This window comes from Ruditapes philippinarum, unplaced genomic scaffold (genome assembly GCF_026571515.1).
Source record: "Ruditapes philippinarum isolate M1 unplaced genomic scaffold, ASM2657151v2 ctg1886_1_1_1_1, whole genome shotgun sequence".
NCBI classification, from domain to species: domain Eukaryota; kingdom Metazoa; phylum Mollusca; class Bivalvia; order Venerida; family Veneridae; genus Ruditapes; species Ruditapes philippinarum.
In genome coordinates, this window is record NW_026862694.1 from 101,953 (window position 1) to 129,516 (window position 27,564).

The 27,564-nt window shown below is 30.7% G+C and overlaps 1 protein-coding gene across 2 annotated transcripts in view; it reads left to right on the forward strand.

Moving 5' to 3' along the window:
* Window positions 1-5,445: 5,445 nt before the first annotated feature.
* LOC132719932 (neurogenic locus notch homolog protein 1-like) overlaps window positions 5,446-27,564 on the forward strand; it is a 109,510-nt gene continuing 87,391 nt past the window's right edge. Inside the window, exons 1-2 of one of the 2 annotated variants that reach the window (XM_060703891.1) lie at window positions 5,446-5,688; window positions 16,979-17,057. In XM_060703891.1, coding sequence (XP_060559874.1) covers window positions 5,628-5,688; window positions 16,979-17,057 — 140 coding nt within the window. In that variant the 5' untranslated portion in view covers window positions 5,446-5,627. The remainder of the gene's footprint in view (window positions 5,689-16,978; window positions 17,058-27,564) is intronic. The other variant, XM_060703890.1, reaches the window with a different exon arrangement.

The window sequence follows — 27,564 nt, forward strand, 5'->3', positions numbered from 1 at the left end:
GTATTGTAGCAGTAAAGAGCAAAAGCACTTTGTACAGTCTGCGAAGACTGTGGTTGTTGGTCTCTTGCATTTGGTGAATTCTTCGCGGTTCCAATATTCTGACAAGTATTGTATTAATTCACACTGAGAATCTGTCAATCATCCAATAATGCCAAACCCCTTGCGGGGTCGTAGACATATTGCTGGTCAAAGTCAGTTATGGTTAAAAAGGGTTGTTTAAAAGTTGATAAAAGATTGAAATGTTAAAATCAGGGGATGGGTGGAGGAAGGCTGGACATGTTTAGTCTCTAGAAGAGAACGAACGTTTTCAATAGTCTGTGTTGCTGTAACCTGCGTAAGTCAGTTAACTGCAATCACGTAATGTTAGGGAGTGGGAATCAAAAATTCTTCAATAGATGAGACAAACAACCACACCGTGGTTAATCTTGAAGAAAAAGAATAACTTAGCATCTATGCGTCTGAGTTCAAGTCTGCTGAGATTGAGGTGGTGGGGCATTTATGTAACGCTAGAGGTCTGACCATAATCTAGCTTCACCCAACGGACTGCCCTTCTTTGAACATTTTCCATTTGATATATCTGTGTTTTGGTGTAAGACACCAATTTCTGAACTATATTCAAGCTGTAGTCTGCCTAATGTCTATAAACTATGTAGTTTATGGATTATGATTTGCCTGTCATGTTTCTATATAGGCATCCCGATGTTCGGTTTGCTTTCTTAGATGTCCTGTTAACATGGGCATCCAGTGTAAGTTTATCCACGCATAGCCAATTTTGATGCGGCAACCAATTCAAGGTGAATATTGTTGCCTCAGATTTCTTATTTGTCATTTGACAGCTGTTTATAAATTAAACGGTTATGTGTTCACCAGTTATTATAAAATGTATGTTTTGTAATCTGTGTCTAAGAAATAAAAGAAATGTTCTTTTCTGTCCTGTTCTAACAGCAGCACAAAAACACAGACGGGATATAAAAACAAATTCAAAAGAAGTCAAGCAGGAAGTTTGTCAAATAAATGCGTGCTTCTTGCCCTTGCTTAATTACTGACCACGGGTATGTTATCGAGCATTAAACCAAAGAAAATTATTGAAATTAAATCATATAAACGCTTTTCTAAGTTTTCGACATTTTGTTTTCTTCAGGAAAAAATGATGTTAATGACGCAACGTCCGTTTAACTATAAGCTAAACAGAAAGACTTTGTCAAATAAAAACAAAATGTTTCAATTATATCATTACTACACGAGTACAGCAATATACAATACAATATACATAAAATATGGATCTACACGTAATACAAAATTTCTCATAATCAATTTTCTTTTATTGAAACTAATGATGAAATGCTATGCGGTGTTATCTTGATTTACTAGGAGTCCAAACTCTTACAAAGTAGATTGGTCTACCACGGTAATACTTTCCATAAGTATCTAAAATTTTAGTAAAAACAATAAAAACACAACAACTGGATATTCTTATAAAAATATTTTTGAAACAAAAATGTTAATAAAGTTGTAACTGATTTAGTCTACATATTTATATGAGCATGAATAATATTTTTTGTAATAGAACAATTTATCATTTGCTATACATTTATATTATATGTTATTTTGGTTTTGGAGTGATATATGTGGATATATTACCTGTTAAGATTTTATATCACCCGAGCCACATCCAATGCATCGTAGTTTAATTGTCAGGGGTATGATCCTGGATTCTATCAACATAAGTAGTTATGGTATTATAGATCTTCCATTATAGACCAATTCACAGTAACCTAAGCCATTTTATTTTAAAATGAACCCACTACGCAATAAATAAATGAATAAAAATAAATAAATAAATAAATAAATAAATAAATAAATAAATAAATAAAAAACAATGAGTGCACAAGCAAGTTTGAAGTTTAAAAGATTCAAATAACTTCTCAAAAGGGAGCTATTATACATGTAGTTTTATATGTCTTGGGCCTTTTTTACCCTGCAACAATGAATTAATTACATCATTATTTTTGTACCTGGTCAAAGTTGGAAGATAACGTGCATTTGATTTACGTGTGATACGAACTAATCTTTTTAATTGTAACCATTTCATTTCGACTGTATTCGATAAATAAAGTGTAGGTACAATGATGTGTTTAAATATTGCATGAGTAGTGTATGTTCAAGTGAATAATAAAAGAAAATAGGGGTGTTTGAAGTGGTTTTGGTTCACGAATTTCTTTGTAATCGCACAATTCTTATCAGATGCAAACAAGCTGTTGCAGGCCCATGTAAACGAAGAAGATATTACTGATAGTGGGATAAGCGAGTTTTATGAGAAGTTTATTAAAACATCAGAGTTTCTCCAAATTGAAAAAAGAGCATTTTAAAACAATTTGATCTTCGGATAACAATTATCATGTATTTAATGTTTTAACAGTAACTGATTTACAACTGAAAGAAAAGAAAATGAAGGAGATATAATTAAATTGTCTTAAAAATGAGAAATTGCAAGAATTTTAATAAGTGTTTTTATGTTTTAATAAAGTTTAGTAACTTCAGTATATAGTTAACTTTGCAATGGTGGAACTCTGCGGTGTAAGCCAATTACTTATTATATCATTTGCTTGGCAATCCAACTAGTTGTACTTCGCCATTAGACCCTTCTCAAATTATATGCATACCTGGAATTCCAGAACCAGAACGAGGTTTAAATGGCACGAATGTAAACACACTGTCCACTCTTATCTCACTATATAGCCACGATGTTGGGTGTTAATAAAGAAAAGTTCTTAATATCATTTTTGTGTGCCAATGTGCTATTCTGATGGTAAATATAATTTACCATATTCTAAAGGATAAAGATTAAAAAAACACACAACAAATTATGGATGACTAACTTTCTAAGATAAGAAGGGATAAAGGGTCATTGTAAAAGGTAAGCACCTAAAATTAATATTTTGTAAACTTTGACCACTTTATGAACAGAATAATATTTTTGTAAAAATACAGATTTTGTATATTTAGAATAAAATAATGGGACTGCTTGCTTTTAATCTAACAGTTATAACAATTTAAACTTGTAAATTGTAAATTATTATCAGTTCAAATTTATGTTACAAATAGAGGATTGAAGCTGACTAAATAGTTATCATGTCATTCCTTATTATAAATATATGTTGTATATTTTGGGTCACTGAATCTACTGTGGTGTGTTCCAAACATTTTAAACTGAGGATTACAACTGGACTCCACTTAAAAATGGTTCTATTCCACCAGTGATTAATTGGGTTGAACAAACAACTCCAATTAAGAAGGCCACTTATATGAAAAATTCTTTCACCAAAGAAAATGCTCATTGATAGGTAATTTTTATGATAAAGTCACTGATTTAACACACATCTTCATCATTTCATTTTAATACATATAATATAATGCTTATTTATGTTTAATAAATGTATTTGCTTTTAATATAGAAAAAAAATCATTTAAATTCTCACTGATATTGAATAAATAATATGTTTTGTTATAATATATATCTTTCAGCATTGTTTATAATGAAGATGAAGAAGTTAATGCAACAAGTATCAATTGCCAACCATCTACATCTTATGGGTCTACAGAAACACAGGAAGAAAAATATATTTAAATGCTTCATAAGGCTTGAACTGGAGGAGACCAAAAAGATGTAAAGACCCTGCAACTCAGCTGAGTTTGTATTGAAATTACAAAGGAACATGCACACGTTCGCATTTGTGTCATTGTTACATGGATGCATGTCAGATGTTGAGATCTAATTGAACTTTTTGAAACTGGTGATGATGTGATGATTTTTATATGTATATATAAATTGGTATTCAATAAAAAAAGGATAATAAAAACAATATAATATTAGGAAGTATCAAAGTTTAGTCTTTATTAAAATTTTGAAATAAATAAGAAAATTCATTCTTTCTCTGTAATCTATGGCATTTCCCTTAATTATTATTGCGCAATGGTAGTATTGGAAGTACAAATTAAAATTCATAAATTACATGTATACATAGAATTTGGCTAGGCAAAAACTATAGTAAACGGTCTATATAACTGAGTCAATAAATGTTTGATATAATCCACCCAATACACATCTGATAAAGATTTACCACAGGTCATTAGGGGCTTATCTGTAAGATTCAATTTGCAATTACCTTTATGTTGGCATCAAGAATCCATAAATAACAGAACAACAAAGATTATATAATACAAGACACTACAGATTTATATCTATAAACCTTATATTATGTTAGGAAATATCTTTCTGGCAGCAAAATTGAAACCGAAAGTAAAAAAAAATCTCTTCTCTTACTCACCTCTTTAACCATAAATGGATACCTCATAAATATAATTGAATTATTTATAGAGGGATTAACTTTGTCTTGATAAATATATAACTCTACAAATGAGAAATTAATTTTAGGAACCAAAGATAAGTGGATTTCATTGTATACACAGCTATACTGGCTTATCAGCTTGCCAGTTATGCCTCGTTCTGGTTCATGTTCTAAAAATAGCTGTATAATATTAAGAATGGTCTATTACAATAAATAAAGTAGTCCAACTAGTTGTACTTCGCGTTGAGATATTATGCTAGGAAATATCTCCCCTCTACTAGAGGGGAGCTCTAGTCCTCGCTATAAGTGAGATTCTGAGCCAGTACAAAAATATCTTAGAATCTATCTTAAGCGCGTCAAAATAGTTTGACTACAAAATGGTACCCTTTTACGAAAATGAAATGAACTGAAACAAGTTTTGAATTGCAATAAGCTGTGAGTGACAGCTATGTCTCTGAATTTATTAATTAAAAGTTGACAGTATGATATTTCCACGATGACTTTGTTAATAATCTTTTGGAGAAGAACATCATATTTCCTGCGTGATGTGTTTACAACTGTACAAATTAATAAATTTACATGTCTACTGCGTTTCAACTTTGGAATGAAATCGACTACTGACGTTCTACAAACAGCAAAGATGTATTAAAATAACTACGTATTTTCAGTGCGCACGTTGCGTTATTTGCACATGATACATGCAAAAGAATGCACGATCAAGTTTCACATTCAACGGTATGTACAAACAGCATCTAAATTTCACGAAACAATAAGGATGTTACTATAATGATAATTTTGATAAACTTCGCACACGCGCGACCAGGCGCGCGGTATCGTTGGCATACAGTGATTTATCAAAAGCCGCACAACTCACCAGCTGCCGTTTCATTAACAAAAAAAGTAGATCTTTTAAAACTATCATTTTAAAGGGAACTGGCGGCTCGCATATGATTTAAAATGGAAATCCTCCTATATTAATTTGAGCAGATATTTGATTCTATGCATAAATAAGTTTTTGCCACAAATAAAAAGTTCAAGAAGTTTAATGTTTGCATAGTGCGCATGAATATATTTGCACCGATTTGCGGTCTATCGGCACGAGTAAGAAGTAGTAAAGGTCGTTTAATAATGAGTTCATAGTGAATGAGATAGGAGGTTTAATTTTTTTTGGACAGAAATTGGAAATATTCGAATGGATCTTAGTGAATTTGTGTGAATATCTGGATTTAAAATGGATGTTACGATGTTATAGCTGCCAAGGAATACTTATTTTCAGTGATGAGGAACCGATTTTGGATTTATTTTCCAGTTCTTATGTTAAGCACTAGTATATGTAAAGGTAAGCTGCAGCTTTTCTTTTATAAAGGTATATTCTTGTAGTAACATTAATGTGATTATGCAAAAAGTAAAAGAAACCTAAGCTATTTTTTAAATAATGATTTCGTCTCAATTTAAAAACTAAACCTCAATTTAAAAACTAATCGTAAATCTATTGAAACAATTGAAAGTGGAAAATATATATCAGAAACAAATTAATATACATTATATTAAATATATGTATTAATTTGATTCTTATTAACAACAACAAAAAATACTTTTTTATGTAAATGACAGTAATTCATAACAGTTTCTGTCTTCCATAGTTTTTATGGTGATTCATTAATTTTGATTGTGATAATAATTTTTCATACAATATTTTTATGTAGATATAATTTAGATATAATTTATATATGTGAACAAAGGTGATGCATGTAGTTTATGATTATAATTTAATCACTAAATTTCATCCTCTCAGACATGCTTGAAAACGAAAAAAAATATTATTAATATAAGAATGTGGTATTCCATTTAATTAAGCATTCTATATAGATCTACTTTCATATACTTACATGACAGCATTGATTTATTACAACTGATTAGTCAAATGGAATATTTTCTGTGTTGAAATTAAAAGTCAGACAAAAATTAATAGGTTTATGATGTTACAAAGTCTATCTGGGTTTGATGACAATTGAATATTAAAAATATTTCAAAAGGTATTTAAGATATGAGCCGTGTCAAGACAAAACCAACATAATGGGTTTGTGACCAGCATGGATCCAGACCAGCCTGCGCATCTCTATAACAAGTACATGTAGACACTGATAGCTAACAGTAGAGTTTGTAAGCGAACAGCATGGATCCTGATCAGACTGCGCGGATGCGCAGGCTGGTCTGGATCCATGCTGGTCGCAAACCCATTATGTTGGTTTTGTCATGACGCGGCTCATATCATATTTCATTCAGAGTTCATAAAGTTTGAAATCAATCAGTCAATATTAATAGTGTTTATTGTTTCCCTATAGCCTTTGCATGTTCTATCACAATCTTGTCATAAAATTGAACATTTGACTTGCAAAGAAGTTATTTTTATCATTGTAATTTTTATTACCTCCCTTTTTTTACCCCATTTTAAAATTTGTGATATTTAATATAGAAAAAAACAATAGCAGCAATAGCAAAACAACAACTACTACTGTTATGTCTGCTTTGTTTTTATATAATTCTGAGTAGTGTAGGCTAGCTGGGCTTGAATATTCCTAAGAATTATGTAATAAAAATTCATTATTTTATATTACCTCCCTTTATGATCATGTATTATTATTTTAATGCATTATTAAACATTTGATATAAAATATTAGTGGTATCATAAAAATTATACTTGTTGTAATACACTGATCTAAAACTGCATAAATGGGAATTGCCTAGGTCTGGATTACAAGGGAAAATAGAAAAACCTAGCTAAGTGCAATCTTGGACCAAGCAAAGAGCAACTGACTTTCACAGTTGAAGGTCAAATAACCTTTTATAGAACCCTTTTCTTATATACTGCTATATATTAAAAAAGGTCATACTGGATCTATCTTTTGGATTTTCATTTCTTTAAAAGTAACATTTTTTCATGTTATACACACAAAATATTTGGCAACAATATATAGGGAAAAACATATGTAAAAAAAAAACATTTTCTGTTCTATATTACTAGAAGCCACCATGATTTTATTGTTTTAAACAAATGTTTCTTTAATGGACCACACCTATCTATTTCAGGCTATATGTTTTGTTTAGTTCTACAAAGTTTCAAACAACATCATTTTTGCTTGAGATTTGTCCAATGAACATATTTGTTTGTATACATGTACCTATATTTACTATGATTATATTCAAGAATTAAAAACAGAGAGAAATTCAAAACATTGAAATTATAGATCAATTAAACTGTTATGTACTTTTATCTTTGAAACAAATTTTTTGTGCAGTTGTTTTTAAGTCTTTTGAGTAAAACATTTAAATATAGATTAGATAAAAACAAAACAAAAACATCTAGTCATTTCAAAATCAACAGGAGAAAAAGATATCCCCATAAGAAGCTTTGAAGAATCATGTGACCTTGTAACAACCTCAAATTCTTGTTGTTGGAACAACAAATTAAAGTTTCCTCCCAAATGTGTCAACTCTGTGACAATTAAATTTCAGTCAAAATTGTTTCACCAATCTGGTTAAATTTCAAGCCACAAAATGATTTTTTTTCTCTCCCTTCTCAGAAAATTTGAAAATCACTTCAAATAATGTTTGTACTGGGGGAAGAACAATATTTATGTGGCCATGGAATGCTTCGGATTGAATTTCACACCTTGGGCCAGTGTTGGGAGAAAGTTAATTGTCCCTGAATCTGTGCACATTTGGGAGTTAATCACTAAATAATTACGTGTTCTATTGATTAATTAAGATTTTTCGAGTGAAAATGAGAATACATTCGGCAATGTGTCAGCTTCTAGTAAAAGCGCAAGTGCTACGGGAAATATCTCACTGACTGCTATACGTTTTTTTCCTGGTGTGCGCCTGATGCTATTAGTCTTCATTTTCGATCTCTTTAACATCGGATGTCAACTTACCAAGAAATTCGGAAAAGAAATTGAAGCTGTTTCGAAATGATTTGAATCCTAGTTTGTTTTTGTTTTTTTTTGTTAAGAAATTTTACAAGACCAACAATAAATGACTGCATCTTGCAGTGAACTTTCAATTGCAAACACAATTTATGTATTTTTTGTCTCATTACAATGTTCAAACAATTTCACAGTTTCTTTTTTTTTTCTGTTACGATATTTAACAAGACCAACAATGTATCTTGCAGTGAACTCACAATTACAAAAAAGCATTTTATGATTTTTAGTCTCAATCAAATTTAGTTTACAATTTTCATTTATATATTTATGTTTTTGATGCTTCTAATAATAACTATTTCCCCTTTTCCCAATTTTTTTTGTCTTACCTACAGGTAAGTTATAATATGAAATGCATGTTAAAAGATGAAACTTTTAAAATTCAAAATGTAATATTGTAATTCATCTATCATTACCTGTCATGCAGAACATACTTCTTGTGTGTTAATGGATCTTAATTTTAAAAGCTGAAATATAAACAATCTAAAAACAGTAAGAAGTCCTTGCTTTGAAAATCATTGAATTATATTTGATTTAATTATTATGATATATCTGCATGTTTCCCTCAAGTTCTAAGGACTGATTGTTTAATATGTTGCTTAGTACTATTAAAATTAGTACTGGTGGTATGCAATGAACAAATAAAGGTATATACCCAGATGGAATTCTGCTGTGTTCTTAATATTAGATTTACATGTTCCTGTTTTTTTAACATTAAGCTTCACACTTGCATCTTGCATCTTTGAGGAGTTCCACTGAGGTCCAAAAGGCCTTAAAACATGCATAGATCAACTGGGAAAGAAAACAAAAAATGATAAAGATATAAAGATATATACTCAGAAGTAAACATAAAATCTTTTTTTTCTGTTCTTTCTTTTTTTTATTCTTAGTTTGATTTCAGTTAAAACCTTCATCAAAACTCTGTTTCTTTTGAAATGATAACTTCGGAAAAACAGTGAGCAAATAATTTGAAATTTTGCACACAAGTTATTGGTGCAGATCTTTATCAAAATTGGTAGACATATCTCGAATCTCGAAAAAATATTACCAGTTTCACCATGTCAAAAAAACCTCAGTGGAGTCTCGTTAAATTTGCCCCAGTATTAAAATTTGTAACAGGGACTGTTTGAAAAAGTATCTTTTTAAATATTTATACTCTATATCGTACATTTTAATTTTGATTCATCGTTTTAAAACGTTTTCACTCTGTGCCTTGATCCATATTCCCTCTAATGGATGTGGCAGTAAATTCAAGGTAATTAGTTACAACTCAGCAAAGACATATACGAAAATAGTACCATTAGAAGATGAGTCGAAAATTTTGAATATTAGATACCGATAATTTACACGATGTTGCTTGTAATTATAACATGTATCATTAACAGATGTGTCAAAGAGATAAAGTACGTAAAAGCACATCAAGCCACCTTAGTGCAATAACGGGCTTACTCCTAATATAATGCTATGGGAGTTATACCGTTACTGCACTTAAGTGAGGATCAGTATTTTTTTTTATATTACCATTTTGTATTAACTAAATGTTTTCTTGAATATGACACATATCTGTCATATTAATTTTTGAATACTTTTTTTTTCTGAAATAGAAAAACATTACCAGTTCATTGAAAACTGTTAAGATAGTATCGTAAAAAAATCATTTATCAAGTTTTGGTATAAAGATTGTCGAATTTCATATGGCCCAACTCTATATCAATTTGTCTTAAAAGTGTCATATTTGTTTAAGGATTATTAAAGGTCAATTTATTAATAAATTTATGATTTAAAATTTCCATAAATGAATTAACCAATACATTATGTTATGTACAATAAATATGAATTTAAGAAACCTTTATTAGTTAAGTTCAACAACTTTTTTTTTTATAATTGACAAAAACTTCCATATTCCAAACTTGTGTTTAAATATCCCCGTCCAAAAGGTTATGTTTGCATATAATAAAAAGCACTGCACATGTATGGCTGCAAATTTGGTTATTAACAGTTACTGAGTATTTGGTCAATACTTGTTTTTAATTGGCTTAAAAGCATATTGGGTCTTCTCCTAAAACTGATCAGAAAGCATACATTTTCAGGATAGCAGGGACTAAATTAGACATCCCTTATAATACAATGAAATACTTTATTAACGAAACTTAAAATAGTTTTTGTAATGGAATCATGTGTATACATGTAATAAAGTTTTACATGGTTAATTTTTATTATGACCAAGAAGCAAAGTAAAATCTCCTGCTTCACTTATTATGGCCCAAACATGTACATGTACTCTTTCTGTAATTTCCATAATCTCTTTACAATTTGATCTGAGAGCTTTTTGACTTGAAGTTACCAGTATATACTTGCCTACAATGATAATGTATCAATTAACAGAAAACCAGCACCTTAAACTAGTTTTTGCTAAAACAAAACTGTATAGGATCACATTGACCTTAAGCCGTCTGTTTAGCTCAGTAGGATGAGCATTTGACTGTGAACTGGGTGACATGCTTGGACAGTGCAGGTCACTTTCGTTGGGTATGATCATGCAATCTTTTCTAAGGTCATTTGCACTGTACCTCTGCTCTGGCTCATACAGAAGTTATCATTTCCTTGTGAAAGTGAAGGCAACTAGTACTGACAGCATGCCCAGGAACAATGCAGTGGCTGAAATTTGCTTTGGTAAATTTCTTGTGGCTCACTGCCGTGAGCCGGAGTGGAAACTACCAACACCAACACATTGACCTCTGTAGATAACGAAAAAGATGGTCTGTTCTGACACTTAAAGCAGTTGTTCAAGCAGAAATATTGCATCCATATATATATATATATGATACTTAAGTGTTACCTTTGAGATATTTTTATACCATGTGATGTCTATATTATAAACTAGGTTTATAGAATAATGTTATAACATCAAAGTGGGATACAAGATGAGTTCTTGTATCCCAGGTAAACTGTTTACATAGGCTAACAATGGTGCCAGCATCTTCATCAAATGCTACATTCTTTCATGAAATAGAATCAAATTTAGAGATAGCATCTGACAAAAACTTTTTTATCAAGGTAATGTGATTCAGACTTGTTATATTTTACACCTTTTTAAAGTTCATTTTGTTAGATATACCTGTTTTTTTCCCATCTCTTCCATGGTTAAGTGGTTATTGATAAGGAATCTGACTGTAAGTCGCTAAAATGCATCCTTTAGTTTGAACCCAGCTAGGGACTGTTTGACTCAAATTTTTTAGGAGTTTAAGCTACCGAGCAGGTAAATGTTGACAAGTAATATTTAGATGCTTTATATGCACAAATAACATTTATTGTTTGAAACTATGACATCATCAATTGCATAAGGTGATATTACCTTCAAACAAATGTTGCATTTTCAAGGATTTTTTTCTTCTGGCTTATTTTATAGCCAATATTCCCAATTAAAAATAGTATATTATTTTCCCAATTCACAGGGGGAAAAAAATCCCAATTGAAAGTAACAAAATAGAAATATTGAATAAAAAAACTCTAAAATATTTGAAAATAAGGGCTTCTTCACTTTTTATTGTGCTTAAATGTTTGAATATGCCATCCTAGTTATTATTGTTTGCATTCATCTTATCACTGCAAATTTTCAGTCATGCATTTTTTCCAATTTTTAACATAATATGGCTGAAATTCCCCATTCCATGGGTATGGGTCATGTTCCTAAGATCCTGGGTAAAAACCCTGATTTTGAATAACCTTTAGCCTGCTGGTACAGGAAGTGATTAGCTTTTGCCAGTATAGAGCCACAGGCCAGCTTCACATCCATGCAATTTAACAAGGCTGTATAAAGTTGGCTTACAAGCTTCAAATTTTCATCTTAATTTCTAAGAAATGTTCATTTCAGTAATACTGCAGATAAGTTACAAAAATTATGAAGTAGCAGATGGAAATTTGTATGACAGATATTAGTCATCATAATTCATAGCAACATTTATTATAGATATTAATGATATTGTTGCAATTAACAACCAGCAAGCAAAATTCTTCCTCAAGTTTAACAATAGGGTGGAGTTGGGTTATTATTGTTTAATATACCTTGAGATTAAGTGTTTAATATGTTCAATCTCGATTGAAATTCTGAGAATCCTTAAAGAACTCTTCTCTCAGCCTCTCTCGATACCTATTGCTCGAAAACAACTTTTACGGCATAATTATTACGAAATATGTTTGATACACATTGCATTGAAAGGTAAAAGATGTGTTCTATGACTCATAATAATGATTCCATACGAAAAACAGCATGTTATTTTTAGTGGCTGCATCATCGTTGGAAAATGAGAGCAGTTTGTTCACAGGTAATATCTCCCCAACATGTAATCGTCATGGCAAAAAACGCCATGAAAACTTTGATAGCGCTATGGAAACATGCTGTTTTTCAAGATGGCCGCCGATACCATTTTCTGATACTGTCAGTTCAGCAGTATAATTTACCCATATAATCTGTCCGATAAATTCTTTGAACTCCAACTTGCTGAATATTGGGTTTTTTGTTATTTTTGTAAGTTTTTAAATTGAAAAAGTTATGAACAGAAAAATAGACAGAACAATTGAACATTATAGATGCGGATCAAACTTATAACCGAAATCAACAATTGCCATTTTCATATTTACAGGGTGGAATGTGTTTGGTTTTCAAACTTAATCAAAAAAAGTTTTAATGCTTTGTATGATTAAAGAGTTTTTTTTGCTACACATAGTCGTTTGGCGTAGTTGTCAGCATATCCCGTCTATCAGTACCAAATAATTTAATAAAGCGAAAAACAGATCTCTTAACACCGCCCAAAATGGCAAAATTGAAAACGTTGAAAAAGCTCAGTTTGATTGGGCCTGTTCGTGAACAGTGGTAGTTATTGTCAATGTCCCCTAGCAACTTTTACCCTTCCTTACAATTTCATTTGCAAGTATTACAAATGAGATTGTTTTATATTTCATAAATTAAATAAATGTTTTGTGCAATTCTGATTAGTAAATCAAATGGAAAATCAGGAGTACCTGAAGAGCTGGCAAAATTGCGGATGAAAGACAGTGGACTGTGAAACATTAAATTGCTTGCTTTGATGAAAAAGCGTCATGGCTCTGATGACAAAAAGCAGTTTAGATATTAAGCATGAAACATCTTTAAGTAAATATCTACAAAGTTTGTTCAAATAAAAGCCCGGGGGTCAAAACTGGTCCTGCCCCAGGGGTGTCATTGTTTTTAACTATATGTGTATAGTAAAAACTTAAAAAACTTCTTTTAAAAAACTAAATGAGCTAGAACTTAGATGTTTAGCAATTGAAACATCTTCTTATGGGTGTCTACCAAGTTTGTTCAAATAAACAAATAAAAGCCCTTGGGTAAAAAATTGGCCCGGGGGGAGGGGGGGCTATATACAGGTGAGCGACCTCAGGGCCATCATGGCTCTCTTGTTTCCAATTTTTAACATAATATGGCTGAAATTCCCCATTCCATGGGTATGGGTCATGTTCCTAAGATCCTGGGTAAAAACCCTGATTTTGAATAACCTTTAGCCTGCTGGTACAGGAAGTGATTAGCTTTTGCCAGTGAAGAGCCACAGGCCAGCTTCACATCCATGCAATTTAACAAGGCTGTATAAAGTTGGTTTACAAGCTTCAAATTTTCATCTTAATTTCTAAGAAATGTTCATTTCAGTAATACTGCAGATAAGTTACAAAAATTATGAAGTAGCAGATGGAAATTTGTATGACAGATATTAGTCATCATAATTCATAGCAACATTTATTATAGATATTAATGATATTGTTGCAATTAACAACCAGCAAGCAAAATTCTTCCTCAAGTTTAACAATAGGGTGGAGTTGGGTTATTATTGTTTAATATACCTTGAGATTAAGTGTTTAATATGTTCAATCTCGATTGAAATTCTGAGAATCCTTAAAGAACTCTTCTCTCAGCCTCTCTCGATACCTATTGCTCGAAAACAACTTTTACGGCATGATTATTACGAAATATGTTTGATACACATTGCATTGAAAGGTAAAAGATGTGTTCTATGACTCATAATAATGATTCCATACGAAAAACAGCATGTTATTTTTAGTGGCTGCATCATCGTTGGAAAATGAGAGCAGTTTGTTCACAGGTAATATCTCCCCAACATGTAATCGTCATGGCAAAAAACGCCATGAAAACTTTGATAGCGCTATGGAAACATGCTGTTTTTCAAGATGGCCGCCGATACCATTTTCTGATACTGTCAGTTCAGCAGTATAATTTACCCATATAATCTGTCCGATAAATTCTTTGAACTCCAACTTGCTGAATATTGGGTTTTTTGTTATTTTTGTAAGTTTTTAAATTGAAAAAGTTATGAACAGAAAAATAGACAGAACAATTGAACATTATAGATGCGGATCAAACTTATAACCGAAATCAACAATTGCCATTTTCATATTTACAGGGTGGAATGTGTTTGGTTTTCAAACTTAATCAAAAAAAGTTTTAATGCTTTGTATGATTAAAGAGTTTTTTTTGCTACACATAGTCGTTTGGCGTAGTTGTCAGCATATCCCGTCTATCAGTACCAAATAATTTAATAAAGCGAAAAACAGATCTCTTAACACCGCCCAAAATGGCAAAATTGAAAACGTTGAAAAAGCTCAGTTTGATTGGGCCTGTTCGTGAACAGTGGTAGTTATTGTCAATGTCCCCTAGCAACTTTTACCCTTCCTTACAATTTCATTCGCAAGTATTACAAATGAGATTGTTTTATATTTCATAAATTAAATAAAAGTTTTGTAGAAGTCTGATTAGTAAATCAAATGGAAAATCAGGAGTACCTGAAGAGCTGGCAAATTGCGGATGAAAGACAGTGGACTGTGAGTCATTAAGTTTCCTCACATTAGTATTGCTTGCTTTGATGAGTTTTTTTTTTCCAAAGCGTCATGGCTCTGATGACATGCCATAAATACAAGACATAAGAAACAGTCCTTTCCTCCAACATCTTATTAAACTTTTTAGCAGCTTTCAGTTTTGTTTCCAAATTAATAATATATAACCTGTTCAAAATAAAAGCAAACACTTTTTTTTAGCTTTCTCAGTAAAAGTTTGATGTTTATAAAATAAGAAATGATGCAATGTCCAATAAACTATAATTATAGGGGAGTGATGCCTTATCTAATTTACATCGCAATTATTCATTAGCAAAACTATTATAATAATTGAAGAAAAAATATCTACTGGTTTCACTTTACCCGTTATACTGCATGTATATAATTTGAATTATATATGCTCTTTTCTTTACCAGATTTTTCCAAGACAAAAATTTGGGCACAAAGAACAATTTAAAATGTCTGCTAATGTGAATTTGGATAGATAAAAAACAATCAAGATGCTAATGTTATCTTCATTGCACAAGTTACTGTAGATTAGATGCCAAAATATAATGTATTTCTTTTCTTTGTTTAACAAAATCTAGGTAAATTGTAGAAACCTGGTGTTTTAAGATTTATATTATATATTTATCCCTGTTATATAAAGCAGACGCGGTTTTGAAATTCTTGATTACTTGAATAAAAACAACAAAAAACAGAACCAGTTCACAGTGATAAGAAATTTGAAATAAAATATGATAAAAGAGTTAACACTTGATTCAAACAGCCCTGTTCAAAGTTATTTATTTTTTTCCGTTATGATTGTTTAAATCATAAGTTTAAATATTTTGAAGTAAAGTGATAAAATAGTTATTACATATTAAGTGTTCTATGGTTTGTATTGAATGCTGTTTTATTACACTCTAAAATTATTAACATTAAAATTTCAGTAAAGTTGTTGATCACTCTGTCTTTATTGTTACTTCTTTATGTTAGTACCTTCAATTTTTTTTTCAAATCAATAAATGAAGTCCAAGTCCATAAATACTTTTATTTTCATGCTGAAATTTCTATCCAATCCTCTCGGACTCTGACAAACTTGCTGGAGCATGTAGCTACTGGTCTGTCTGTCTTTCATTCCTTCCTTCTGTACATTCATCTTTCACACATTCATTTCCTGTTAAAGCACCTTTATTTTATTGACTGAATCTTTTTAGATATTAGTTGGTATGTACCATCTATGGACTAATATTCTGTGTGAGGTTTTAGATTACATTAGTTAGGATCAAGGTCATTTCCTACTTTACTATAAAGTAGAGCCATGTTTTGAGTATTTTCATAGCAACATAAGGGAACATCCCTCAGTCTGTTTCCAAAATTATAATTGATATAAATCCATATCCTAAGTAGAAATTTCACTCTGACTCAAGTAGTCCAATTAAAATTTACCCATGTTCTATGCATTAAACTCATTTGATTTTACCTGTGTTCTCTGTACATAAAAAGCTCAATTGATTTTACTCATGTGCTCTAAGCATAAAAAGCTTGAATTTGATTTTATCCTTTAATCCTTTATCCTTTAATCATAATTTCATTTTTTTTAAAGGGAGGTATCATTTTTAATGCATTATTTAAGGTAAAATATTCATTAAGAAGGGTCCTCTTGTGTGTTTATAATACTCAATACTTCATTCTTCATTGCTTGATCTGCCGAAGAACATTTTTATTTTTACAACAATTAAATACTATTGACAATGATTTTGTTGTCATTTATATTTTCAGGAATACCATCATGCGACCCTAACCCCTGTCTGAATGGAGCTGCTTGTGAACTTATGGCCAATGGTATCCATCAATGCAGGTATGATTGTTATAGCTATATCAGCTTTAAAGATTTTATGTCAAAGTTTTATAAATAAATTCTTCTGCATTTAGACAATCTATAAATAGCTACCTTTAAGTGTCAGAGTAAAAAATTACTGCCTCTCTGAGTATTGATGTCTATAAATAGCTCCCTTTGATAGTATTACAATAGTTCTATAAATAGCCACCTGAAGAGTCAAGTGTCTATTAGTAGCTCTTTTTGGGTATAAATAGCCACCTTTGAGGGCAAGTATCTATAAATAGCCACCTTTGAGGGCAATTATCTATAAATAGCCACCTTTGAGGGCAAGTATCTATAAATAGTCACCTTTGAGGGAAAGTGTCTATAATTAGCTCTCTTTAGAGTATAAGTGCTATAAATAGCCACATTTTAGGGTAAATATATATAAATAGCCAATTTGAGAGAAATAATCCAAAAAGATTACAAGTTCCATTTAAAATAAAAAAAATGTAAACCCCTTAATAGGACATACTTGCAAAGAAAAGAATTTTTTAAAATAGCTTCTTTCAAGTGAATTTAGTATCTGAAAAGAGAAATTTTTTAAAAGAACTTAAAGTAAAAAGTCTTTAAATGCATATCATCTGCTAAAAAACTTTTTGTTATACAAGTCGTATTATCTTAGTCGATCTTTATTTCTGATTTTTTCATAAAATTTCATTGAAAAAAAAATTAGCAAGTTCTAATCTGTAAATGAAGTTGATAAAATGCCTATATAATTCCCTATGTACAATTTTTAACCATTCTGCAAATATTTGCGTAGAAAGTTTAAACAAAGGAGTTGATTACATAAGATTATGGTGCGGTTTTGAGGAACTATTTATCAAGTGCAGATGTATTCTGACACCTGAACTATTTTTTTTCATTTATTATGAGGAATGTTCCAGTTTTAATGGAAAAGTATCAGATGTTTTCTTGCATCCACAGGTAATTAGCAGTATTCTGTTTGCTCATTGCTTAGGTACTTGAAATAAATGTAAGCTTCCACAACAAAGGGAAACCTTGAAAACTTTAAACAATACTGTTAAACGATGCAGTTTCATTTCTTTTGGATTATCCCTACAAAATTCTGTATGTTTTATAAATAAACTACATTTACAGAAACTTGAGTTGTTAATCACCTCTAATTATAAACAATTTAAAAGAAAATTATTCTTTTTTGGACAGTTTTCACCTCCTAATGAAGAGCTGTGTTTTAAACAACTTTTATACCTTCTATATGAAGAGTTCATTGTAAAAAAATGAGTTTTTCCTGTAAAAATAATGGTGATGTTCAGTTTTAAATGGGTAAGTATGAACATACAGGCTTTAGATGTTGATTTAGTGGTTTAAGGTTTATTACTTTGTAAATTACAAACATCATGCAGGCTCTTGAAAAACAAAGATAAGAGGCTGAAATGTGAGTTACTCTAAATGATGGCAGGGACCAGATACCCCTGTAGATAAAGTAACTAAATCCAGGTACTACTTTCAAGCTTCAGTGATCAAACTTTTATGCTCGAAAGCAAAAAAAAAAATATTCTGTAAGAAATCTGAAGATACAGAGCTACTTTGTCCCCTACCTTAGTTAAGAGTTTCCTATGGCAGGTTACTTTCTGCAATACAATTTAGGTTTGAGTTAATAGTTCCTTACTGCAATACAATTTAGGTTTGAGTTAATAGTTCCTTACTGCAATACAATTTAGGTTTGAGTTTATAGTTCCTTACTGCAATACAATTTAGGTTTGGAGTTGCAATACAATTTAGGTTTGAGTTAATAGTTCCTTACTGCAATACAATTTAGGTTTGAGTTAATAGTTCCTTACTGCAATACAATTTAGGTTTGAGTTAATAGTTCCCTACTGCAATACAATTTAGGTTTGAGTTAATAGTTCCCTACTGCAATACAATTTAGGTTTGAGTTAATAGTTCCCTTACTGCAATACAATTTAGGTTTGAGTTAATAGTTCCTTACTGCAATACAATTTAGGTTTGAGTTAATAGTTCCCTACTGCAATACAAGGAAGGTATTAGTTAATAGTTCCTTACTGCAATACAATAAAGGTATTAGTTAATAGTTCCTTACTGCAATACAATGACGGTTTTAGTTGCAATACAATTTGGGTTTTAGTTAAAAATTTCCTATTGCAGGTTTACTTATTGCAGTACAATTTATGTTTGCTATTTTTCTGTCCTTCCGTCTGTCAGTCTTTCTCATTTTCTGTTTTGACTTAAATATTGTTTATATTATAGGTTGATGAAATTAAAATAGTATGTTTAGTAGATGGTAATTACAATGGAGTATCAGAAATAATCATAATTTAAGACCTGGTGAAATATACATGTATAGTGCTTGCCAGGGTATAGCCAGTCATTTGTTAATGTGCCGTTAAATCCAAACAAAAACCAACATGTGTTTTAGTAATCATACAATAAATACTTGCTATTAAAGTAGAATATCTTATTCATATGATTTTTTTTAGAAAAAAGTACACAAAAAACAACACACAGCTAGAAATGTAATTATAATATTTTATATTATATGTTATTGATATTTGTATTATTTATGATATACTTTAATGTTATTCAAATGTGAAAATTTTGACAAAAAATAACTCCTCAATGTTTCAACAACCTACTTTCAATTTAAATTTATAGTTCATTCAAGCTTTTGTCAATAAGTTTACTCTGAGACAAAAAAAAACATTCCTACACTTATTACATTGTACTTAATGTTTCTTATTATTCAGGACCTGTTATTACATGTATCTAATGTTTCTTCATATACAGACCCAGTTAATCTTAAAACAAGTTAGCTATGATTAAGTGACAAAATCTTGTAGCAAAAACTGTCATTCTATATATATAATTATTTGAATAAGCTTTTATTAAATTCTGTATTTCTTATCGCTGATATTTATGTGATGATACTTGCAGCTACAATTTTCAAACCTCGAACTCACATGATATAAATGGGGTAAATGTTGTTTACAAGAAGCTGAAATTTTGATGCACATCTTTTATTTTCAAGGTAATCTTGAAGTTGTATAAGATTGCTTCAAGTCATTGAAGAATATTCACAAGTATGTTTGTACATTTGTTCATGCTGTAACAATTGTCTTTTGTTTCATTTCAATTCTTTGACCCTGTTAAAAACTCTGGAAAAAATAAAACAACAATAAAACTACCCAGGACAAGTTTGCTTTATGAAAAAATATATGGAAAAACAATGGGAGTTGTTTACTCACATAACTCAGAGAGAGGAAGATGTTTTCGTGCAGATTGTGATAAAATGTTGTTCGTAATTAACCTGATTCCAGCTGTTATTTTAGCTGTGCATTTATTGTCCGCTCTTTACCCAGCAAGCTGTTGAATGTAAAATACATATCGAAACCTGGAATCATACGATTTTTCAACAATACCTATAGGTTACTCGTCACAAGCTTTTCCCCTTTCATATTTTCCCTTTTTGCGTTTTTACTTTTTACGCATTTGTAACAAAAAAGGCAGGTTTTCTACGTATTTGTGTTCATAGGCGTGGGAAAGCGGGAAATTTGCACCTATGGATGGCATGATCAGTAGAAACAGATTTACGCATGTTTTGATGTAAACAATAAATATGTAATAATTATAACAAATCTATAACGATGTCTATAATGGTATGAGAAGTATGAGAATTAATTCTCTGTATGTATTCAATAAAAAAGAATGTTTTACATCATTTTAAAACCCTGTAGTTAATGTGTCGGAGAAAGGTATGCCAGTCCTAAAGACTTGTAGTCATAGGGTTGAGAAAAAATATGTAGCCCGAATGGGAATCGAAACCTGGACCCTCGGAAAAACTACTGACGGAAAAAAACTAGCTAATTTACATTTCAACAGATGTATACTGGGACAGTAAATATAAGTATGGTCAAACTTGTATAAAAAGAGCACCTGCTTTCAGAAATTATCTTTAATTAAGTGAAATAAGAGAAAATGAGTGAAATGTTAGATTTCTTTTTTTAATTATGACATAAATTTTCAATCCTTTTGTTATATTTCTTAGCTTTACTTATGACATTTTCAATCACATTATTTATTATATACCTATTATATGCAGATATAAATTGCTTTTTTAACTTTCAAAAAAATAAATAAATGAAACAATTTGTAACATTCTTTTTGCTATATCTCACTTTTTTTGCTGCATACAGTCTATGAATATATTATATTTCATAACCTTTTGTATTTCCTTACATTTTAAATGTTCTATTTATTAGTCAAATATTATAAAAATTACCATTTCAATAAATGTGGCTTTAGAAACTTGAAAAGAAAGTTGTAGATTTAAAAAATCACACAAAAAAACCTTCCATAATACTGCTTTAATGACTGGTTGAAACAAAAAAGTCTGTAGATTTTTTAAAAAAGACAAAAAAAACCTCTTCCGTATTCAATTTCTCCTAGAAATGATTCTTGTAAAGAAATTTTGACCTGATATAGTTTTGATTAGAGTGAAGACAAGAGGTTATTTAGTGCCAATAATTGTGATTACCTCCCAGAGGTCCTATCTGTTACAACTGTTATAACTTTCTGTGAAATATTTTACCACAACTAACTAGTTCATATAAGTTATTTTCTCTTAACCTGATTATCTAATGAAGAAAAAAAGTGACAATCATATTGAGATTGATTTCAAGATTTCTTAAAAGAATTATCAGATTGTTAAGAAATTTATGGTGAATTTTTTTTCTTATAATTGTAATATTTAATATTGTTGGTCATGGCCGAATCCTTGTTTTTAACAAACCAAAGGGGACTGAGAAAGGAGTTTGAACAATATAATGGAGCAAATTAATGATTACATTTATAGCACATACGTAAAGTTATAGATTATATTTGAGCTTACAAATAAGAAACAAAGCAAAGCATTAAAACTGGACTATGAAAGAAATGAATTTAAAAAAAATTATAAAATAAATTTTGATGATCTGACATTAGACTTACAAGAAAATTAGAGAATATATCCCCCAGATACACCTTTGCTGCCCTGCCCTTCTCCCTGTTCTTGCTCATAGCTCTGCTTATAGCTTTTTAGTCCCCTACCGGTTTACCGGAGGGGACTTTAGGTTTACCCTCCGTCCGTCAGTCCGTCCGTCTGTCCGTCCGTCAGTCCGTCCGTCCGAAAAACTGGATCCCACGATAACGCAAAAAGTACTGAAAATATTTTAATGAAACTTGATATATGGATAGATGGCAGTATGGAGATTATGCACGTCTTTTTCTTTTCTTCCTATGTTGAAAATTCTGGTTGCTATGGCAACAAATAGACTGAAAAATATGACAAATTTTACACATAAACTGGATCCCGCGATAACGCAAAAAGTACTGAAAATATTTTAATGAAACTTGATATATGGATAGATGGCAGTATGGAGATTATGCACGTCTTTTTCTTTTCTTCCTATGTTGAAAATTCTGGTTGCTATGGCAACAAATAGACTGAAAATATGGCAAATTTTACACATAACCTGGATCCAGTGATAACACAAAAAGTACTGAAAATATGTTTATGAAACTTGACATATGGGTAGATGGCAGTATGGAAATTATGCACATCCTTTTCTTATCTTCCTATGTTGAAAATTCTGGTTGCTATGGCAACAAATAGACTGAATTTCAAGATTTCTTATTCTAGTTTTTAAGTTTTTTCAATATAAGTTCTTTATTTCTTAAGGTATTTTCTTCAAACTTTAAATATAAGTTGCTTGTCATCAACCACATCATATGTGACAAGGTTTACAACTCTAGTACAAAATTTATCAGAATTACCTCCCTTGAACTTAAAATTTTCATGAAAAAAACATTGTTTTTTTTAATAACTTCTTTTTCTGATTGTATCTACTTCAAACTTCATATAAATGTTTCTTATTGTCACTCAACATTTGTGAGTGTTCAATACTCTAGCAAGACTATTTCCAGAATTATGCCCCTTTTGAACTTAGACTTTTTTTGAGAAATTGGTAATTTTTACACCAACTTCTTCAATCATGAAAGGATTTTAAAAATGTTATATTTTGATAACAGGGATGTTTAAAAAATAACTTTAGAGTGTCCTTCAGTCCGTCTGTCTGTACATAAAAACTGTTTCCTGTGATCACTTTTAAAGAACTTTTTCAACAAATTTACTTAAAATAGGAACCTAAGTGAATGGCCCTTCAGAATGTTGCTTTAGCTCTTACCGGTAGGGGACTTATGGATTGCTTGCAATACTATGATAATTGCTTGTTTTTATTAGGCCTATATATATACTTAGCTAGATGGTGTATGTGCACCCTGTGTGATGGGAACATTTTTCTTCCTTTTTTTCTTTCTTATTCAACTTCACTCTTATAATATACATATAAAAACCTCTTGATGCAATTTTAAGCGTTCATTGCACTTCTGAGGTAACTTAGTCTGTAAGTTAATTGATTTAGAACAGTTTTGCAAATTTGGGCCCTCTTTAAAAGTATCTTGACTGTTAAAAAAAAAAAATTCAAATGTAGACATGTAGTCGTCCAGTCTTTTTAAGGTACTTAATAGGGCCGACTTTTTCAAGTGGAAACACAGTACTTTTGCTTTCTTTACAAGAAGAGTGTGTGTGATGTTTCAAGATGCCTCTTAGAACTTGTGAGAATGGAAAGTCTTTGTTATTTCAACTTTAATAAGACCCTTACTTTGTCCAAATAAAGTAATGACCCTTATATATAGAGGATTTAATTAGAAGAGATGGTTGTTCCTAAGGGAGATAATTGTCTAAGGGAGATAATTGATTATTAGTGGTTAATTTACCAAACCGCTGTATTCATGAAGATATTTAATTAATCACACACATTTGGTTGCCTGGTGTGCGTCTGTCTGTCTGTCTGTCAGTCTGATTACAATCTAGAACAGTCATTAAAATAGTTTACCTAATTTATCATAGCACAATCAGTAGATATAGATTAGTGAAGGATTTTGTAGTGTCTGATATATGAAACTACAGTAGAACTTCGGTAAGTCGAAGTTGGAGGGACTTGCGTAAAAACTTCGACACATCGGGACTTCGACTCATGAATCGGTCTGAATTTCATGACAATATTTCAACCCGTGACTAGCCCTAATTATAAGATCTATAACGTAACCTATTTCATGTTTTTCTTTCATTCATTAATCAAATATTTTACATTATACAATGATAAATATGACATGTTAAGTTACTTTTCACGGCTAAATTGATTTGGACTACCTGTTGACGTATAGAATGAAGTTACAAACAGCGTAACAATACGAAAGGGCAATAATTAAACCAGCTTATAGTAAATATTTCGTGTGTGATTATCATGCGACACCGGGTTAAAGGAAGTGCTCAAATGATAGTTCTTACTGTTTACATGTACTTTCAAATACCGCTACGGCAATTAAATTAGTAACGATTAAAGCATTTTTTCACACATCTAAACGCATACAAAGGCTGTTTGTTCAAAACTCAGCTGTGTAATTAACACCTGTCACTAAAGTTGATCGGAAATCGTCTTCGCGGCCAGAAAAGGTGTGAAAAATGTCTCGAGATCGAAGTTATCAAAATAATCGAAGGACTTTGACTTATTTATGGTAAATTATACTAGATTTATTCTATACGGACCACGAAAAAACTTCGACACATCGAAAAGTTCGACACATAAAATCTCGACTCATAAATAGGTTTTTATAAGGAATATAGAAGGCAAAAAATCGGGACTTTCATTTTACTTCGACACATCGAGAAAATCGACTAATTGAAGTTCGACTCATAGAAGTTCTACTGTAGTTTTAATGAAGATACATTATTACGAAAGCTTAAAAATTGATCAGTGTAGACTGTTTACCACAGACCTGAATTTCAGCCTGAGGTACCTTGATGAAAATACAGTAACATTTTAAGTAAAATTCCACTTTGTTGTATATGCTTTATTGAAACTATGTCCATGAACTATATATATCAAAGTTTATATTGCACTTGATCGGATTCAATTTAAATGCACACTCTGTTAGGTTTGGATTTAACATATGACGTAATGTCCATTTAACTATACGTTCAACAGAATGTGATATTAGAATAGTATCTTTTTATTATATAATTAATTAAAACTTTACTACATGAGTACAACATATTTACAATATAATATACTTATAATATGGATAAACAAATTTGATACAAAATTTTTGATAATTGATTATAATAAAAAGCTTGATATGAGAAAAAAACAACAAAACAAAACCCATAATATAATTATGTTTACCGACTCAATAATTTGCTTGAAAGGTGACAAAGTTATACATTGTACAAAACTTTTTCATATACTTTTTATTTTTTCATATACTTTTTATTTCACAGATTAAAAAAACGTCAGGTGCCCCTCGGTGCATTATTTCAGGTACGAGCTGGCACCGGAGTAGAACCGCCATATACCATCAGCTAAATTGTCACCAGGCTTTACGAGGAACGTTATGGCTGATGATAATCAAAATGTTAACACACTAAACTAATTTTGAAAAACCTAATTACGCACCGTGTTTTATATTTTTAAATTTCAAATTTCAACAATGATATCTGTAAATTTCTAAATGACATACTTGTAAAATTAGTTGCGATATTCAAAAAAAGTAAGTAAGGAGCGTGCTTTGCGACACTTTCTATTGAAGAAAACAAATTGATTTAAAAATATTTGAAAAGAGACCTATCATTATGTTACATTTTCATAAAGATGATAATTATAAAAATGGCAAAATCAATTTTCACACTTGGTGTTTCTTACAAAAGTTCAAAGAGAAAGAAAATCATGTTTTATTGCTCATAAAAGTGTTTCAAAAGGTTGAAAAATTGAAAAATTAGATAATTTTCTTGGGCTATGGACCACAAAATATAGATATTTATAATAGAAAGATTATGATCTCCATACAAGATGTAAGTGGCTCATTTGTTGAGATAAATTACGACTATCATTTGTTGTACAAGTTTTTCATTCATTGTGCGTTGTTCATGTTTTAGTACTGTCTAACCCTGATAAGTTACTTACTTGTATTCTCTTTTTTTTTGTTCAAGTACTATTCTTACTTTAGTATAAGTCAGTGCAGACTTTTGATTAATTTAGAACTGCGCCTGAAACTATAAATGATATAATCGGAGCATTTGGCAATTGACTTACAAGTACATTAGTATTTCTCATGTCGTAATTAATATAAGAAAGAAAATGTTTGGTGAAATCTTCATAATAAAGAGTCGAATCTTCATATTGAAGAGTCAAATATTCATAATGAAGAGTTGAAGCTTCATAATGAAGAGTCTAATGTTCTTAATAAAGAGTCAAAGCTTCATAATAAGGAGTCAAATGTTCATAATGAAGAGTCAAAGCTTCATAATAAGGAGTCAAATAAATAATGAAGAGTAGAATCTTTCATAATGAAGAGTCAAATTTTCATAAGGAAGAGTCAAATTTTCATAAGGAAGAGTCAAATTTTCATAATGAAGAATCGAAAAGAAATGGCTGTTAGCAGGGGTTTGATAATTACTGAGTAGCTGTGAAAACTCCCCTGTAACGGGCCTCGCAACTGCTTTTGGTAATTTCTTTCAAAGTACCCTCCTATATTTAAAGAAATGACCTAGCTTCTTTCTAATATGATGAAAGCAATAATTGGCATTGCACTGAACAACTCACCATTATGTTTCTTGCAATTATTTCCATTTACTTTCGATTTATAATTATTCAAATGAGATTTCAAAGTCATTAGGTGTAAATTTAATCTTGGCAGTTGTAAATATGCCATATTAAATTGCAGAAAGTTCTTCTTTTTTTTATATTCTAATTTAATAAACTGAACTACATGTACATGTATTATATTGAATTATAATGTAAAAAAAATTAAAAAATATAAGTACTTGATATGCCATATATATGGCAATTATGATTTAATACAATTTGTATTGACACTTATACACTTACCATTACATAGATAAGTACTGTATTGTTTCATTATAAAGTTGCAATTTTTGTGTCGCCTCTACGGAGTTATGGCCCTTTGATAAAAAGGTTTCTTTTTCTGTGTGTTGCCAGATACACAAAAGCTTGTCCGGACTACTCCTCATAAACTACTGGTGCAATTTCATCCAAACTTTACAGGAATGATCAGTACCAAGTCTAGTTGTGCATATTGTCAGCATTTTCCGGTTCAATGATTTTTGTTTGAGTTATGGTCCTTTAATAATTTTTATTTTTAAAGTTTGTCCAGACTACTTCTCTTATACCACTTATGCAATTTCAATGAAACTTTACAGGATTGATCTGTAGCTCAAGTCCTTGCGCATATTGCACGGGTTTCCGGTTGAATGATTTTTGGCTGAGTTATGGCCCTTTGATAAAAAGGTGTTTTTTTCTGTGTGTTGCCAGATACGCAAAAGCTTGTCCGGACTACTCCTCATAAACTACTGGTGCAATTTTATCCAAACTTTACAGGGATGATCAGT